The sequence below is a fragment of the Alexandromys fortis genome, unplaced genomic scaffold (assembly GCF_014885135.2).
Source record: "Alexandromys fortis isolate MF-2015 unplaced genomic scaffold, M_Fortis_MF-2015_v1.1 scaffold_26, whole genome shotgun sequence".
NCBI classification, from domain to species: domain Eukaryota; kingdom Metazoa; phylum Chordata; class Mammalia; order Rodentia; family Cricetidae; genus Alexandromys; species Alexandromys fortis.
Genome location: NW_026067894.1, coordinates 8,269,750 through 8,286,479, shown reverse-complemented (window position 1 = coordinate 8,286,479; position 16,730 = coordinate 8,269,750). Strand labels below are relative to the sequence as shown.

Here is a 16,730-nt window from a genome sequence, read left to right as displayed (position 1 = left end):
ATCGATGCCTTCACAGCATTCTTCAAAATGATCAGGAAGTGGAACCAACCCAAATGTCCATCAATGGCTGAACCGGTAAATAAGACACAAACTATCACGTACTGGTAGAATACACTTGCCAGTGAAGGAAAACAGAACCGGGGTGTAGCTTGGTGGTAGACCACATGCTCAGGATGTGTGTGGGAGGGAAGTTGGAGGAGGGGTTCAATCACCTGCACTGGAAACAATGTCCCGCTTCGAGCTACACTAGAGGTGATTTTTTTTTTTTGCAATGTTGTGGTTTTGCTTTATTCTGCAGTTTACATATGAATCCAATAGGTGATTTTTTTTTTGTCCTGTGACTTTTTCTTCTAATGTGTATGGCAGCAGAGACTGCTCCTGCCAGCACTAAAGACAGGTCAACGCTCACGTGGCAGACCAGGCTCTCACATGTGGCTATTCCAATTCACTGCACCCATACCTGTCTGTGCCAGGTTCCTGTCCATTCCCTGTCACTCATAAGCTGCTCCTAGGCCAGGAATGCCAGTAGGCACCACATGATGTGTCAACCCTGGACACATAGTTTCGAGGCCCTGGACTGAGGATTTGTGAAGCTTGACCATGCCTGGGTCCCATTTGTAAGAACTGTGAACAGGGCCGGATGTGGCGGCGCGTGCTTTTAATCCCCGCACTCGGAAGGCTGAGGCAAGCAAATCTCTGTGAGTTCAAGGCCAGCATGGTTTAGGAAGAGAGTTCCAGGATAGCCAGGACTCTTATACAGAGAAACTCTTGTCTCGAAAAACAAAAAACAGTGAGTTCAAAGCCAGCCTGATCTACAGAGTGAGTTCTAGGACAACTAGAGATACACAGAGAACACAGACAAACCCTATCTTGGGGGAAAAAAAAAGGAAAAAAAGTTATGATTAGTCAGGCAGTGGTGGCACACACCTTTTATCCCAGCATTCAAGATGTAGAGACAGGTAGATCACTGAGTTCGAGGCCAGCCTGGTTACAGAATGAGTTTCAGGACTGCCAGGGCTACACAGAGAAATCCTATTCTGAAATACCAAAAGAAAGAAAGAGCCAACAGTGGTGGCGTTCGCTTTTAATCCCAGCATTTGGGAGGCAGAGGCTGGCAGAAATTTGTGAGTTTGAGGTCAGTCTGATCTACAAAGGGAATTCCAGGACAGCCAGGACTGTTACAAATAGTCCTGTCTGGAAACCCCACCCCCCAAATAAAGGAAGGAAGGAAGGAAGGAAGGAAGGAAGGAAGGAAGGAAGGAAGGAAGGAAGGAAGGAAGGAAGGAAGAATGTCCGCCTTGGCAGACTGGCAGCATTCTGATGGGAAAAGCTGTCCCAAGACCTATGCTCTATCCTCGCCTTAAGGGTGGCTATGCTACTGCCCAGGCTGTACGCACTGCCAGGAGGCTGAAGAGCACCGACAGTCAATTCTGCGGGGATTAGATGGAAGAGCACCTCCAAGTCTCAGGCTGAAGGAGCTCATCCCTTTAAAAGGGTGGGTCATCCCACAGACACTCTGGCAGGGGTGTGTACTGCGGGCCCGGGGGGCAGGAGCATCTGTGTCATCGTCTGGACTCTGCCATGTTATCTAGATGAAGACAGCTTGGCTGTCCTCGGTGTGTGAGATGGCAACTCAAGACAGCACTCACACAGAAATGTCCCTGAGATGAATCCAGAACTTGGCAGTCCAAACTAAAGAGATTTATTTCCCATGCTATCCAGAAGCCAGGACTGAGTAAAAGGACAATCTTATTTTGTGGGGTTTTTCTATTGTTGGTTTCAGTTTTTTTTTTTGTTTTGTTTTTTGTTGTTTTTTTTTTTTTTTTTTTTTTAACAAGCCTATCTGGCCTAGAACTCACTATATAGACGAGGTTGGCCTTGAACTCACAAAGATTCACCTATCTCTACCTGTGCCATTAAGTGTTTCTAGAAAATGCCAAGGGGCCAGAGGAGACCCAGACTTTGCCCCTGCTTTTCCTGATCCCATCCCAGGGAACCTACAGGGATTGGATGGACAGGACAGGACAAACCCTTTCTGTGTTTGGGAAGCTCAGTGGTACCCCTTTTTCATATCAGCGCCATTTTTTTTTTTTTTTTTTTTTTTTTTTAACAAGCCTATCTGGCCTAGAACTCACTATATAGACGAGGTTGGCCTTGAACTCACAAAGATTCACCTATCTCTACCTGTGCCATTAAGTGTTTCTAGAAAATGCCAAGGGGCCAGAGGAGACCCAGACTTTGCCCCTGCTTTTCCTGATCCCATCCCACAGCTGAAGCTAAGAGGAGCGATGGGAACTGATAATCAGGTCCCCATGACTTGGGATGTGGTATTGCTCCATGAGGGGTCCAGGTGTCTGTTGACATCGTCCAATCTGTGCTTGCGGATTCTGGATGCGTTCTTCAATATCCTTCCCTCCAGCTACCACTGCATCTTGATGTCTGCCCAGGCCCTCTTTGTTCTTTACATTACTTTAGGGATTTTGACTTGTTCTTTTTCTTCTGCACTGGAAAAAAAAAACTGTAACATGAAAGAAAAAAGAAAGGGAGGAGAAAGAAAGGTAAAAAGGAAGAAAGGGCTAGTTGATGGTGGCACTGACCTTTAATCCCAGCACTTAGGAGGCAGAGGCTAGCAGATCTCTGAGTTCGAGGCCAGTCTGATCTAAAGAGCAAGTTCCTGGACAGCCAGAGATATATAGAGAAACCCTATCTCAAAAAATCGAAAAGAAGAAGGAAAAAAAGGTAAGAAAGAAAACTGAGGATTAGATTTAGCAATGTGACCTTAATCCTGACCAAGGCAGTTTAGGTGAAAGGGTGGAACCAAGTGTCTCCCTTGTGCTAGGCTCACAGGCATATACCACCACACCCTAGCTTTTTGGAAATTATGTTTTAATGCAGATTAGAACGATCCAGTCAGTGAGCGAGGGAAAGTCCTGTCAGAGGGACAGGGTGCTCAAGGGAGCTGGGACACTCAAGGGAAGAGCAAACAGTTACATCCCTGCAGCAGGAAGGGAGGCTGAACCCAAGCACGGAGGCTGGAATGCGTGGAGCAGGCGTTGAGGGTGGAAGAGAATGTCCTTCGGATGGGTCTGTTTCCCAGGGAAACGGGAAGAGGACACAGGCAGAGAAGCTGGACTGGAGAGAGGACAATGGCTGAGACACATGGTAGGTGGTGGGCCTGATGTCAAAGTGAGGTCAGCAGGGCTGTGTCCCCCCCTGAGCCCCAGTCAACTGTGGAGGATTACTCCGGGTGTGGCTTGGCCAGATGGAGGCAATTAAATGATGGGGGACAGGGGGCTGAGGGTGTAGGCAAGGAAGTAATTACAGCGATGGCTTGGACTCTGAACTGGGGAAGAGGGAAAATCAAGGATATGAGGGAGTCCAGGAACAGGGAGAGAAAGGAGGAGCAAGGGATTAAAGGACCTGGTGGGTGGGTGAAGAAGCTAAGGAGTTGGGGTTGTCTGTGTAAGTAGAAGAGATGAGAGGTGAGGCTGATATCAAAGGTATGCAGGGTAGGGGCACAATTACCAGTAATGACAACTTCCATTACCTTGGCCATGAGGACATGAAGTAGGCTGGAGGCCAAGAGTCACAGGAAGAGGGGATGGGCGAGCCGCCGCTGGGAAGGATCACCTGTGTGTAATTTGGCTTCCCAAAATCACCCTCCTGGGTGAGCTCCTCATTAGGATTTAGTCCTGGGGTTCAGACAGATCTAGGTATGAAGTCTCTTTCTCCAGCTCTGTGGCCCCACACCAATGACTTCATTTCTCTGGCCTTGGTTTCCCCTCCCGCACAGTGAGCGATTGCTCTTGTGTCCTGAGATTATGTTCTGAAGTCTGGTGAGGGGTGGAAAAGATCATAAGGAAGAGAGCATGCTCAGTGGGGTGGGTTTATCAGCTGGGTGGTGGCGGCACAGGCCTTTAGTCCCAGCACTTGGTGGCGGGGGGCGGGGGACACAAGCAGGTGGATCTCTGTGAGTTCAAAGCCAGCCTAGTATATGAAGCCAATTCCAGGACAGAGAAACCCCATCTCAAAAAACAATAAAACAAAACAAAAAGTAGCCAGGCCTCAGTTCCCAGAATGCTTTCTTCTTGGGTTCCAGAGCTGATGTGCCAATGTAGCAATCCAGCCTCTCCCTTCTGGTCCTCAAATCGGGTGGTGTGAATGGGAGCACCTCCCCTACTTCACTCCTGTCTTAGAGAAGAAGAAGCTGGGGTCCAGCAGGCAGAGACTGCGCTCTGTCACGACAACTCTATTATCATAGAGAACAAGCTCCCTTTTAAAATCAGCCGGAGTCATCGCTGAGACAGGAAGTGTGACTAGGTGCCTGGCGGAGGCTTCACCCATGCCACCCCGAAGCCGCTGGCCTCCAGACGCACCTGAGTGCATCCCCACCATTGGGATACTCCAGTGCCGGCTTTAATGGAAACAGAAGATCTCACTGGGCACACCTGTGTTCTCTGTCTTGGCTTCCTACGTTCCCCAAGTCACCCCTAGCCCCGCTGGGCAAACATGGAAGGCATGAGCTTTGCCCGAATGGACGTGTTGACAGAAGGGTGATTCAGAGTGCATGTGTTGGCTAATTGCTCTCCCTAGCCCAGACAGAAGGCGAGAGACGGACAAAGAGATCTGAGGTTCCTTAGCTAAGCTTGTAAGGGAGGCGCTACTCGGACTTGTCCCTCCATGGTTGTCAGCCTCGCTGGTCCACCTGGGGCAAATCCCTCCTGCTCGCTATACCCCACTTTATTTATAAATGGAGAAGACGAAGGCGGGGACTTCCAATGGCCCTGCTTAGCTGGAGCCTTCAGGCTTCTATGACTATCTGGCCGGGTATCTCTCTGGCTTCCCTGGCTATTCAGGGACAAACACAGAGAGAGAGGGCAGAAGGGGACCTGGCAGAGATTCACCACGCCAAGAAGCTGCCCCTGGCCAAGCATCTCAGGTCCCCGCCCTCCTTTCAGTTACTCTTTCCTGTGGCCCTATTTTATTATCTTATCCACCATCCGAAACATCTCCTTTCTTTCTCCATTGTCTCTCTACAGTCAAAAGTCCTAGAAGGACGAGGACTTTGCCTGTCCTGTCCCAGGGTTCAGCCTCGCACCTGGCACCTAGTCAGTCCCCTACGTACATAGGTTGATTAAAGAGTGAATAAAGGGATGGACAGGTGTCGTGGGTGGTGCCAGGGTTGTACCAAGCGTGACCCTCTGACCTGTGCCAACTTCTAAGAGGAGGGGCTGGAAATACAGTCAGGAGGCCTGAATTCAAGCTCTATACTGCCAATTAGTGGTGTCTGACTTTGGGTACATCATTTGACCTCTGGAGCCTTGGTTTCCTCATCTGCATATCTAGAGAAATGATCTCACCTGCTGAGGCATATTTTCAGGAATGAATGATCGCATATGTAGTATGATTTGGTGAACAGTAGAGGTTTAAGAAATGTTAGTTTCAGTCAAGCGGTGGTGGTGCACACCTTTAATACCAGCACTCGGGAGGCGGAGGCAGGCGGGTCTCATAGTTCAAGGCCTTCCTGGTCTATAGAGGGAGTTACAGGACAGTCAGGTTACGCAGAGAAACTGTCTCAAAAATCCAAAAAAAAAAAAAAAAAAAAAGAAAGAAAGAAAGAAATAAAAGAAAAGAAAATAAAAGAAAAGAAAAGAAAAGAAAAAAAGAAAGAAGGAGGATGGAGGATGGAAGGGAGAAGTCACTATGTAGCCCTGGCTGGCCCAGAACTCAATATGAATGACCTTGAATTTCTGACCCTCTCTGGGATGCTGGGATTGCATGCCTGGTTTATTATAGTTCAGGGATCAAACTCAAGGCTTCATACATGCTAGGCAAGGCCTCTACCAATCCAGTCACACCCATCCCTTTGTGTCCATCAGAAGTCTTATAACAAAACAGTGGGTGTCAAGGTGGCTCAGGGAGCCAGGGGGTGGTGGTACACACGTTAAGCTCCAGCATTTGGGAAGCAGAGGCAGATGGATCTCTGTGAGTTCTAGGTAAGCCTGGTCTACAGAGAGTTCCAAGCTAGCTAGAGCTACACAGAGAAACTGTGTCTCAAAAACTCAATCAAACAAACAAACAAAAATAGCTCAGAAGGTAAAAGATCTTGACATCAAAGCTGAGAACTTAAATTTGATTCCTGGATTACCTCCCCCACACACACACGTGCAGCAAATAAATCTAAGGAACAGTGGAGGTGTGAGCCTTTAATTTCAGCACTTGGAAGGCAGAGGCAAGCAGGTGTCTGAGTTTAAGGCCAGCCTGATCTGCATAGTGAGTTACAGGTCAGCTAACGAGACCCTTTCTCCCAAATATAAGATGAAATAAATAAATAAATGTAAAAAATGCTAAAATATTTGCAACCGATTTCACTAGGGAGAATACAGGGGCATTGCTCAGGCTCACCCGGCCGAGCACATGGTGCCTTCTCTCAGGGGTTCCAGGAGGGGGAAACAAAGACAGCAGCTTGTCACTGGGGCTGGCTTCCAGGAAGAAGAAATGTGTGTTCTGATCTGAGGCAGGCCAAGCTGTGTCCTGTCAGACCCTGGAATGTAGTAGCTGCTTCTAAATCCTGATCCCTCCTTCACTGTCATGAAGGCTACTCCTTAGCCTGCCTTGCAGGAGAATGGTTGGATATGGGATTTGTTATATCATTAGAATGAGAGGAAAAAGCACTGCAGTTATGAATCAGGATGTCTTGATTACAATTCTTCCTCCTCCTCACGACACATATATTTAAAATCTGAAAATCAAAGTGGACAAATTCAAAAGTAGCAATAAGTCTCAGCCTCTATGATCTGTAAAGAGAGAGAAAAGCCCTCGGTCTGCCCAGACAGGGTGGAGAGAGGATGCTGCTTAGATTTTTACACCTCCATCAGGACCATAACGGGAACTCACACGCTATGTGGCTATGCGATGATTGGTAATAACTCCCTCACCTCACCTAAAATGGAACATGTTCGCCAGGCATGCTGTGGTTCCAAGGGCCAATCGGGAATAAATTAGAAAGCGGCCGGCTTGTTAAACACTGCAACATTACCGATACCGCCCTCCCTCCTTCCTGCCGCTGGAGGGCGCTGTCCCTCTAAGTCCCGGCAGGCTCGGGCCAATCAGGTGCTGCAGAAGTTCTTTAAAGCCCAAAGGAGGGAATTCAACCCGAGAGTGGGGGCGGGGAAGGGGCGTGCCTTTCAACCAATCAGAATCCCTGGGAGCCGGCACTCCGGGGCAAAACTCTGTTGGCCAATGGTAGGGGTGGGACGAGAGGCGGGGCGGATCCCGCTGTGTGACAGCTGTGTCGACCAATGGGGATGCGGCCCGCGGCCTATAAGAGTCAGCTGGGTCCCAGCCACCTGGCTCTAAGGTCTGTTAGTCCTAGCCGCCGCCGGAGGTGTCCCCTGGGTTTGCCTCGCCGCCGCCGCCGGGTCCCCGCACCCCGCCCCCAGCTTCGGCCGGTGCGCATCCACTCTCACTGCTCTCCTCGCCTTAACCATTCCCGGGTTTCTGCCGTCGGGGCGCCGGGGCCGGGCGAATGATGCCGTCGGAGAGTGGAACTGAGAGCCTGGAGCGGCCAGCTGGACAGGTGGGGACGGATGCAGCCTCGGTAGAGGCCACGGCTGGGGCGGCCGGCGGCGGGCCGGACCCAGAGGCCTCCTCGGCTCCTCTGGGACGACACCAGAGCCGGCTGAGCTGGCCACAGGTGAAGCGGCTGGACGCGCTGCTGAGAGAGCCGATCCCCATTCACGGGCGAGGCAACTTCCCCACGCTGAGCGTGCAGCCCCGGCAGATCGTGCAGGTGAGGGGGCGCTGGCAGGGGCAGGGGGCTGGGGCGGTGCTCTGCCGCAAGGCACCTGGAGGCTACGATTGGCTCCGCAACTAGGGAAACTAAGGAACGGGGACCGGGGCTACCAGCTTAGCTCTTCTGCACCCTATTGAGCATTCCTGTCCACAGTCTTGGGGAGCCCTTATTCCCTGGGAACCACTCACCAGGATCCTCGCTGGGAGATGAGGAAGGTACTAGATGGGGCATCGCCCCATCTGCAAGCAAAGGCAAAAGGTACGGGCAGCCGCCAATTAGGAATGTGTGTGTTTGATTCCAAAATAGCTTTCTTCCTCTACTTCACATCCTTGGGCTCTCTCAGGGTTCCAGGGGCACTCTGTCCTTGTGTTCCCACAGCCCTTGTCTCAAGAAACCTTGGCTAGGTGAAACAACTCAGAAATCCTTGGGAAGACTCCCTGCCTCCCTGCCTCCCACGTGCTTCGGCCAGACCGGAGACCCCACCCCTGAAGATAGCATCAAATTTCCATTTTAGGTCTTCCTCCTCCCTTAAGACTGGAAATGAAGGCCAGTCAAGGTTCAGACCCTAGAGTGCTCCGCCCCCTCCTGAGGATCAGGAGGGGGAAGGTTCTAGCAGCTGCTTCCTCTATCAAACTCCATCTTCCCTTTTACTTAACCCTGTCTGACCTCAAACTTACTCTTTGGGGTTCTAGCCTGAGCATTCCGTATTCTGAAATACCAGAGGATGCCAGTTCTCACCCCCCATTCTAGCTGAGACCTCAGGTGGGACCCTCAGCTGCCTAAGGCTACCCCATGAGGTGGAGATCAAGCTCAGAGAATCCTGGAGCTCCCCGGGAGCAGATGGTACAGGCTCCACTGTTTCCCACCACTCACCCTGGCTCCAAAGCTCAACATCTACACCTTAAGGGAGTGTGATAATGGGCTAGAAAAGTCTAGCGATGCTTTCTGTGTGTTCCGGCCAATCATGGGCTTTCTGCACAAACCAGGTAAAGCTGGACATAATATGTCCCCCCTCACACACACCCGCTACTATAGCCTCCAATAGAGAGGGAGGGTGGCCGCAGGGGGGGGGATGGTCTTACCCTCCCTTCCTAGGAACAAAGATTGAGATGGAGGGGGCGGGACAGATTCTCCTGGACTGACTCACTGGCTGTCCCAGTGGAGCTGGCTAAGGCATTCCTTGCTTGCCCGCTGTCGTCGTTGTCTGGATTATTAGTGAACCCATTTCGGCTTGTTTTATTTTGAAATAGGGTCTTCCTGTGTTCTGCCTGGGCTCCTCTCAAACTTATAGACCCAAACGATCCTCCTGCCCCAGGGTCCTGAGTATCTGGTGTAGCCACCACTCTGCCAGGAAATACCATAACCTCAGGCATGAAGGGAGGGAAAGGTGGTCCTCAACATGATCACGCTTCTGCAAGAACACGTACCTCAAATGACACTAAGGGCACACCTGCGACTGGGTACCATCCTCTGTCTCCTAGTTGTGTGAGGTCTGGTCTGGTCCTCCTAAACTAGGGACACCCCAGAGCAGGCAACCGTGGGCTGTGGAGTGGAGAGGTGACAGAGGCTTCAGGACTAGACTGAGAAGTCGCATGTCTGGGCTCATGGCTTATTCCCTCTGCTGGGCTTCACGGCCCCATCTGTGCAATGGAAGTGGATTCCACCACTCAGCAATATCCTTTCTGGCTCCAGACTCCCAAGGGAATGCGTGCCTTCACCTGCCTCTGCAGCCAGTCTCCTGGTGGGGATCCACAGCTAGCAGCTTTAAAAAGCTGTTGGGATGTTAGGGGTCGGGGGAGGAGGGAAGAGCTTTCTGGGCTCCTCCCAGTGCTAAGTTGTCTCATGGTTCAAGAATGGACGCCTTCTACCTCAGTGCCCAACAAAGACTTCTTCTCTACAGCCTCAATCTGAGCAGCTAGGAAAATCCATCCTTGTTTGTGCCTGGCTAAAGAGACCCACCTTCTTTTTTTTTTTTTTTTTTTTTTTTTTTTTTTTTTTTTTTTTTTTTTTTTTTTTTTTTTTTTTTTTTTTTTTTTGGTTTTTCGAGACAGGGTTTCTCTGTAGCTTTGGTGCCCGTCCCGGAACTAGCTCTTGTAGACCAGGCTGGCCTCGAACTCCCAAAGATCCGCCTGTCTCTACCTGCCGAGTGCTGGGATTAAAGGCATGCGCCACCACCGCCTGGCTAGGGACCCACCTTCTTGTAGGAGCTCTTCTCTGTCTAGCTCTGGAGACCTGGTTCTAGTTCAACTCTGCCACTTACTGTCTTTGTGACCTTGAACAGGGCAATGGCTTTCTCGGGGCCCAGAGAACTGAACTAAACAATCTGGATCTCTCCAGCTGCAGCCAGAGGGCTTGCTCATGCAAGCTTTGCAAGTCTTCGTCTTCCTAAGGTCTCAGCAGAAGCCCTGGACAGAGCAAGCAGTTTGGGGAATTGGGCACCTCAGCACAGGAGAAAGGAAGCCATAGTCGCTGCCCCCTCCTAGTCTGGAAAATCTGATTTGGGAGGCTGTGAGCTGCCCTGCACTCCTTGGGTGTGGCAGTATCTGGGGACCGCCTGTCAAACTGGCGAGATTCATACCTGGGAGAGAGACAACAGCCCATGGTTGGCTGACACAGCTGGCCTCATGGCCCTGACGCAGGGGACATAATGAGGGGATTGCTACCTACTCACTCACCTGGCCAGATGCCATGCCCTGGAGTGGGCATCAGCTGAGGAGCAGGAGTTGGCACTAAGGCTCAATCAGCTCACCTGAGACTGGGGGGGGGGTGGCCTCTCATTGGCTACCTGGGGGGAGCGGCAGTTGCCAAGGTATGCAATTGAAAGATCCCATGCGCTGGCTGCAAAAACTAGCCCTGTTTGGCTAACGACATTCCCAGCCCCCACCTTCCCACCACCATCTATCAGTAATTTGAGGTTCATCCTCGTTTTGAAAAAAAAAAAAAAAGGTGTGGTGGTGCACCTGTCCATTCCATCACCTAGATGGAGGTAGGGAGAGTGGAAGTTCTGAGACAACCTCTGCTAGTTTGAAGCCGGCTTGGGCTACCGAGACCCTGTCTCAAAATATAGAGAGACAGACAGACAGACAGATAGATGTGGGAAATTGGTTTAATTTTGACACCTGGTCTTGCTATATATCCCAGATTGGTCTCCGACTCTCAGTGATCCTCCTGCCTCAGGCTCCCAAGTGATAGGGATTACAGGCGTTCTCCTCCATAGATAGTCTTCTTTTTCTGAAGCCTGGGCCTGGATGTGGTAGCGATGGGGTAGGCTATGCTGGGGGTAGGGACCATCTGTAGAGAGTGGGCTTAGCATCTGTGACCTCCAGGCTCAGGCCTCACTCAGCAGCAAAACAAAAAGACAGGCTTGGAATTGGCCATACCTGGGTTCGATCTCGAGGGTGTGACTTCATTCCTGTGAACCTAAGTTTCCCCATCTATGACATGGAGATGGAGATCTATCCCCGTGGGTTCTTGCTTGGTTGATTGGTTACTTCGGTTCGGTTTTGGTGCTGGGGATGGAGCCCAGAGCTTTACACATGTTAAGCATGCCCTCTGCAGCTGAGCCACACCCAGGTCCCGTCCCCCACCATAGATTCTGCTGAGGTCCTGCATCTGATGCTTACTAAATACCTAACCATGGTACTCCTCCCTTTCCCACCCCTGGCTGAATGTTCCGAGGGCCAGTTCTTTCCTTCCCACCCCCATTACCATGACAACTCCTTCCGGAAGTCTTCCTGGAGGGAGCCGCCCGCCTCAGATTGCCCCACTGCGGCTTGCTTCCTCAGCATTTACCTGCATTCTTCGCAGTAATTCCCTGGGAGGCTGGGGAACAACCTGCCCCAGAGCCCGCGCTGACTTGGCAGCGAGGTGGGGTTGCAGAGTCACTGAGGGCAGGAATGCTGCCTGGTCACTTTCAGGACACCGTGTGAAGGGCTTGGGGTTGCCAGGAAACCAAATGTCTGTGTTCACCCCCAGCTTCACTCCTCTCCCACGAGAGCCAATGCCCAGAAGACTTACAGGTATTCCCTGTCAGGTTCCCATGCATCAACCCTGGGGCTCCAGGTGGGGTCCTCCATATCCTCCTGCCTCAGCCTTCCTTCTAAGTGGCTGGGATTATAGGCCTGCTCTGTCACGCTCAGCTTAGCCCTGTCATTTCTGAATGGCTTCTGCCCATGTAGCATTTGCTTCCCTGGCTCCTTTTGAGGGCAGAAGAAAAAAATGTTTGTGTCATAGAAGAAAGAATGGGGCTGGAGAGAAGCCCAGCAGTTAAGAGCACTGGCTGCTCTTGCAGAGGATTGCTTTCCCTTCCCGGCACCCACAGGATGGCCCACAACCACCTGTAACCCCAGTCCAAGGGTTTGAAGCCCTCTTCTGGCCTCCATGGATGGAGCACGTGTGTAAACACACATATACATAAAATTAAAATAAAATCTTTTAAAAACTGAAAATAGCCAGGAGGAGGTGGCACAGCCCTTTATTCCCAACACTCGGGAAGCAGGGGCAGGTGGGTCTCTGAGTTCGAGGACAGCCTGGTCTACAGAATGAGTTCCAGGACAGCCAGAGAGAGCTCCATAGTGAGACCCTGTCTCTAAATAAAAAAATTCAAAAGAACTTACATGGACTTGTGAATCTAACCAACTTGGCTCCTGATCTTAGCCTTGTACGTGCATTTTCACACCCCTTCATCGGCTGGCTGGAACAGTAGTCCTAAGAAGGATTGCCATGGGAGTTCACGTGTGAGGCCATGGGAGTGCAGCCCATCACACAGTGCCTGGCACATACCGAGCGTTTGCCTTGCCCTGTTAGGAAGGTCAGGTAGCACGGTGGAAAGCTCTAGGCCAGAACTGAATGCCCGGCTCTATATTTACCTGCTGTGTGACTTTGGACAGCTCTTGGGCTGCTCTGTGCTTCTGTTTCCCAACCTGTGAAGCAGGACTGTACCTTGCCTCATCAGGTTATTAGGAAGATTAAGTGAGGTTGTATTTTAATACAAAGTGCTTAGTAAGTTCTCGGCTTGCGTTTGTTATTTTTATTGCTCTTCTGAGTCATTCCTTTCAACTGGGCCCTTCTCCAGATTGGCAAATCAAGGCTTTGTAAGTTACAAGACTTTGCAAAGATACAGAAACCAGTAAGAGGTCAGCAGTAATGGATAGGTAGGGCGATTAATCCTGGAAGCCCCTGGTGCAGACCTGAGAGGCGCAGGCACCTGACCCTTCTCCCCCCCCCAACCCCTGCAGGTGGTCCGCAGCAGCCTGGAAGAACAGGGATTGCATGTACACAGCGTTCGGCTGCATGGCTCAGCTGCCAGCCACGTGCTGCACCCCGAGAGTGGCCTAGGCTACAAGGACCTGGACCTGGTGTTCCAGATGGACCTGCAGAGTGAGGCATCCTTCCAGCTGACCAAGACAGTGGTCCTGGCTTGCCTGCTGGACTTCCTGCCGGTGGGAGTGAGCCGGGCCAAGATCACGCCCCTGACCCTCAAGGAGGCCTATGTACAGAAGCTGGTGAAAGTGTGCACGGAGCTGGACCGCTGGAGCCTCATCTCGCTGTCCAACAAGATCGGTAAGAACGTGGAACTCAAATTCGTGGACTCCGTGAGGCGCCAGTTCGAATTCAGCATCGACTCCTTCCAGATCATCCTGGACTCGCTGCTGCTCTTTGGCCAGTGCTCATGCACACCAATGTCGGAGGACTTCCACCCGACTGTGACAGGCGAGAGCCTATATGGGGACTTTGCTGAGGCCTTGGAGCATCTGCAGCACCGCGTCATTGCCACCCGCAGCCCTGAGGAGATCCGCGGCGGCGGCCTCCTCAAGTACTGCCACCTCCTGGTGCGGGGCTTCCGACCAAGGCCCAGCACCGACGTTCGTGCCCTACAGCGATACATGTGTTCCCGTTTCTTCATCGACTTTCCGGACCCGGTGGAGCAGAGGCGCATTCTGGAGCGCTACCTGGAGGCCCACTTTGGCGGAGCAGATGCAGCCCGCCGGTATGCTTGCCTTGTAACACTGCACCAGGTGGTCAACGAGAGCACAGTGTGCCTCATGAGCCACGAGCGCCGCCAGACCCTGGACCTTATCACCATGCTAGCCCTCCAGGCGCTAGCTGAGCAGGGCCCTGCTGCCGCCGCTGCCCTGGCCTGGAGACGTCCAGGCTCTGATGGAGTCGTACCAGCCACTGTTAATTACTATGTGACCCCCATGCAGCCCCTGCTGCCCCGGGCTCACTCCTATCCCACCTGGCTGCCTTGCAACTGACTGATCCTGGCTAGAAGGGAATGAGCTTCGTGGGGGTGGGGCAGGATCATCAGGTATGTGCGGAGGATGTGGCCAGACACGGGCCGCCTGTGCCAGCTGGCCTGGTACTAGAGGGTTGGGCTTTTGAACAGACCAGACTTTTCCTGCATGAGGTTCCTATGGGCCAAATCAGGTTCTTGATAGGAGGACCCTTTGGTCATCATACCACACTCCTGGACCTGCATGACTTGGGTCATAGAGATTAACCTGTTGAAAAGACAAAGTCAGCTGGGGTGGTGGTCTCAGTACTGACACCTTGGGTGGATTTCTATGGCCTAGATGGGGTCAGCCCACAAGGACCCAGAAGTTCCTACACTGGCTACAATATGACATCATGTGGCAGGAATACTCACTTTGGGGTCTATATGAATGACTCAGAGCCGGGTGGTCCAACCTCGCTGACCGTTAAGAAGGTAAACTAAGGCATGAGGCAGCTCCCTGGGTTTCTGGAGGGATGGGAATTCAGGCTCCTGAAACCCATGTGGCCTTCTTGAGGTGCTGAGGTGTCCAGTGGACAGGTAAACAGCCAGCCACGATGGGATGCCTCCCAGTGTGCCACCCTCTCCCTTCCCTTGTGTCTCCCAGGAGCCCTGCTGTCTGGGCACTAATGCTGGGTGCTGCCTGGTTCAAAGCTGCCGCAGTCAGCTACTCCCACCCCATGGCTCGGTTATGGGATTTTCACGTGGCGGGCGGGCGGGAGGCATACCCCATCTCTTTCCCCATTCCTCTGAGCTTGCCACTGTGGTGTACTCTTCCCACCAATAAAAGTGTCTACACCTGGCATAACCGTATGCTTCCTCCTGGGGTAAGGATCTCTATGGCACAGGTTGGCCCTACCTCTCCAGGCTGTTTGACTTGTGATGTGGGAGGAGGAGCCAAGGAGCGGCTGTTGCGAGTTCCTCCTGTCCAAAGCTTAACAGCTGTGAACTGGGAGTCTGGCTGGTCTCCGTGTTGGCTCAGCAAGTCTAGGCCTCTCGTGTTAAAGGGGTATATGCCCCGGAATCCTAGAGGCCTGAACCTGGCCTTTGGTGAGCATGTCTTTCCACTTTGTCTGCCCAGGAAGCAAGCAGGGTGAATCTGAACTTGAATGAAAGCTGAGGCTAGGTGATTTGCAGGGGTCCCCCAGAGTCCAGGTACAGTCTTCCAAGCAAGTGGACATGGGCATGCTCTACCTTATTGTAAACAGGTTCCCTAGAGAGTGGCTGGGTCTCTCTGAACCCAGCTGGGGCCAGCCAAGTGGTCCAGCAGTACCAGCTTTTGGGGAGCTATTCCCTCAGGGCATTGGTCACTCACTTCTGGACGCTGCCTGCTGTTTACCCCGCCTCTTTGATCTGGGGGATCGCAAAGCTTTTAACATATTCAGCCTCATTAGGCCCCTCTGAAGTGGTGACTTTGATGGTTCCAGTCAGGTGGAAAAGAATAAAGCAGCAAAGGAGGCCCCAGGGGGTCATCAGAGGGCGTGCTCACCTGTGCTGTGGGTTTGGCTAGGTGCCTCAGCTCCTTCTGCCTCTGGCTCTAAATGGCTGGAAAGGCAATTGAAAAGGATCTCCCAGGCCTGACTGTGCTGGCGCACACCTTTAATCCCGCACCCCGGAGGCAGAGGCGGGCAGACCTCTGAGTTTGGGGCCAGCCTGATCTACAGAGTGAGTTCCAAGACAGGCTCCAAAAGCTACACAGAGAAAGTCTTGAAAAAGAAAAAAACGGGGGGGGGGGAGCTTTCCTATCCCACCCACCTGTGGCCACCTCATTAAGGTGCTCAGAGAGACATAACTTCTCCTACCTCCTGATTTGGCCATGTGAGCCTAAACCTGAGCTGGGAACATTGTAAACACAGCCAGCTCAATGGCTTGGGATGCGGGGTTCACCTGGATTTGCTTGGTTCAGATGAGAAACCCAGTTCTGTCTTCGTGTGTATGTACCGAGATCAACCATACGCCTGTTATGGTTCTGGGTTTAGGATCCCTTCCCTTGTGACAGTTATACCCTAATAAGGTAAACAGTGTGATCTTAGAAGGTCAGCAATGCAGAAAAATGTATGTAGCAAGGAACTTAAATCGACACAAGGTGCCCCTCATGGAAGATGGCATTGGATTGAACAAAGCCTGATAGGTTCTGGGAAGTGAGCCATGTAGCTGTCTAGAGAAAGTGTTCTGGGCCAAGGGAGCTTGTCTCTGAATGCACACGTGCCCTGGCAGGCATGTCTGAAGGAGGGCACGTGTGCCTAAGGATGTCTGGCCGGTCCTGTGTGGGTGTGGGTGCTCTCTGGAGCCGACACGCACACGTGCGTGGATGTGACGAGGTGGGGGGAGTGGCAGACGTTCACGGCAACAGCTGTGGAGCATGATTTATTCTAGGCCCGATGCCATGCTTAGGTCCGTCCAAGCACTGGAGTCGGATCCTTACAACACCTCCAGAGAACAGTGTTCTTTCCATCTTAGAGACAAAAACGCGGGCCGAAGCGGTGGAAGAGGTTTTGCCGGACTCAAGAAGTTGCATCCGCCCTTGCACTGTAGTTCCACACGAATGACGGTGACAAGCCTGTCTCCTGTGCAACTGTGGCAAGGCTTGGGCTATTTTCTGCATGACTGGCAGAGTGTAGCAGCGTGCCAAGACATACATTTTCTTGATGTATCTGTGCC

At 52.0% G+C, this 16,730-nt stretch overlaps 1 protein-coding gene across 1 annotated transcript; it reads left to right on the top strand.

Moving 5' to 3' along the window:
• The first annotated feature begins 7,370 nt into the window (after window positions 1-7,370).
• On the top strand, window positions 7,371-14,871 carry Tent5b (terminal nucleotidyltransferase 5B). The gene is made up of 2 exons (XM_050150079.1): window positions 7,371-7,792; window positions 13,033-14,871. The coding sequence occupies exons 1-2, from the start codon at window positions 7,529-7,531 to the stop codon at window positions 14,050-14,052; spliced, it is 1,284 nt and encodes a 427-aa protein (XP_050006036.1). The 5' UTR covers window positions 7,371-7,528; the 3' UTR covers window positions 14,053-14,871.
• The last annotated feature ends 1,859 nt before the right edge of the window (window positions 14,872-16,730 follow it).

What these genes read in the sequence shown, in the direction of transcription:
- Tent5b (XM_050150079.1), top strand. Translation starts at nt 7,529, where the DNA reads ATGATGCCGTCGGAGAGTGGAACTGAGAGCCTGGAGCGGCCAGCTGGA. An exon ending in AGCCCCGGCAGATCGTGCAG is followed by an intron (nt 7,793 to 13,032) that starts GTGAGGGGGCGC and finishes CAACCCCTGCAG; the next exon opens with GTGGTCCGCAGCAGCCTGGA.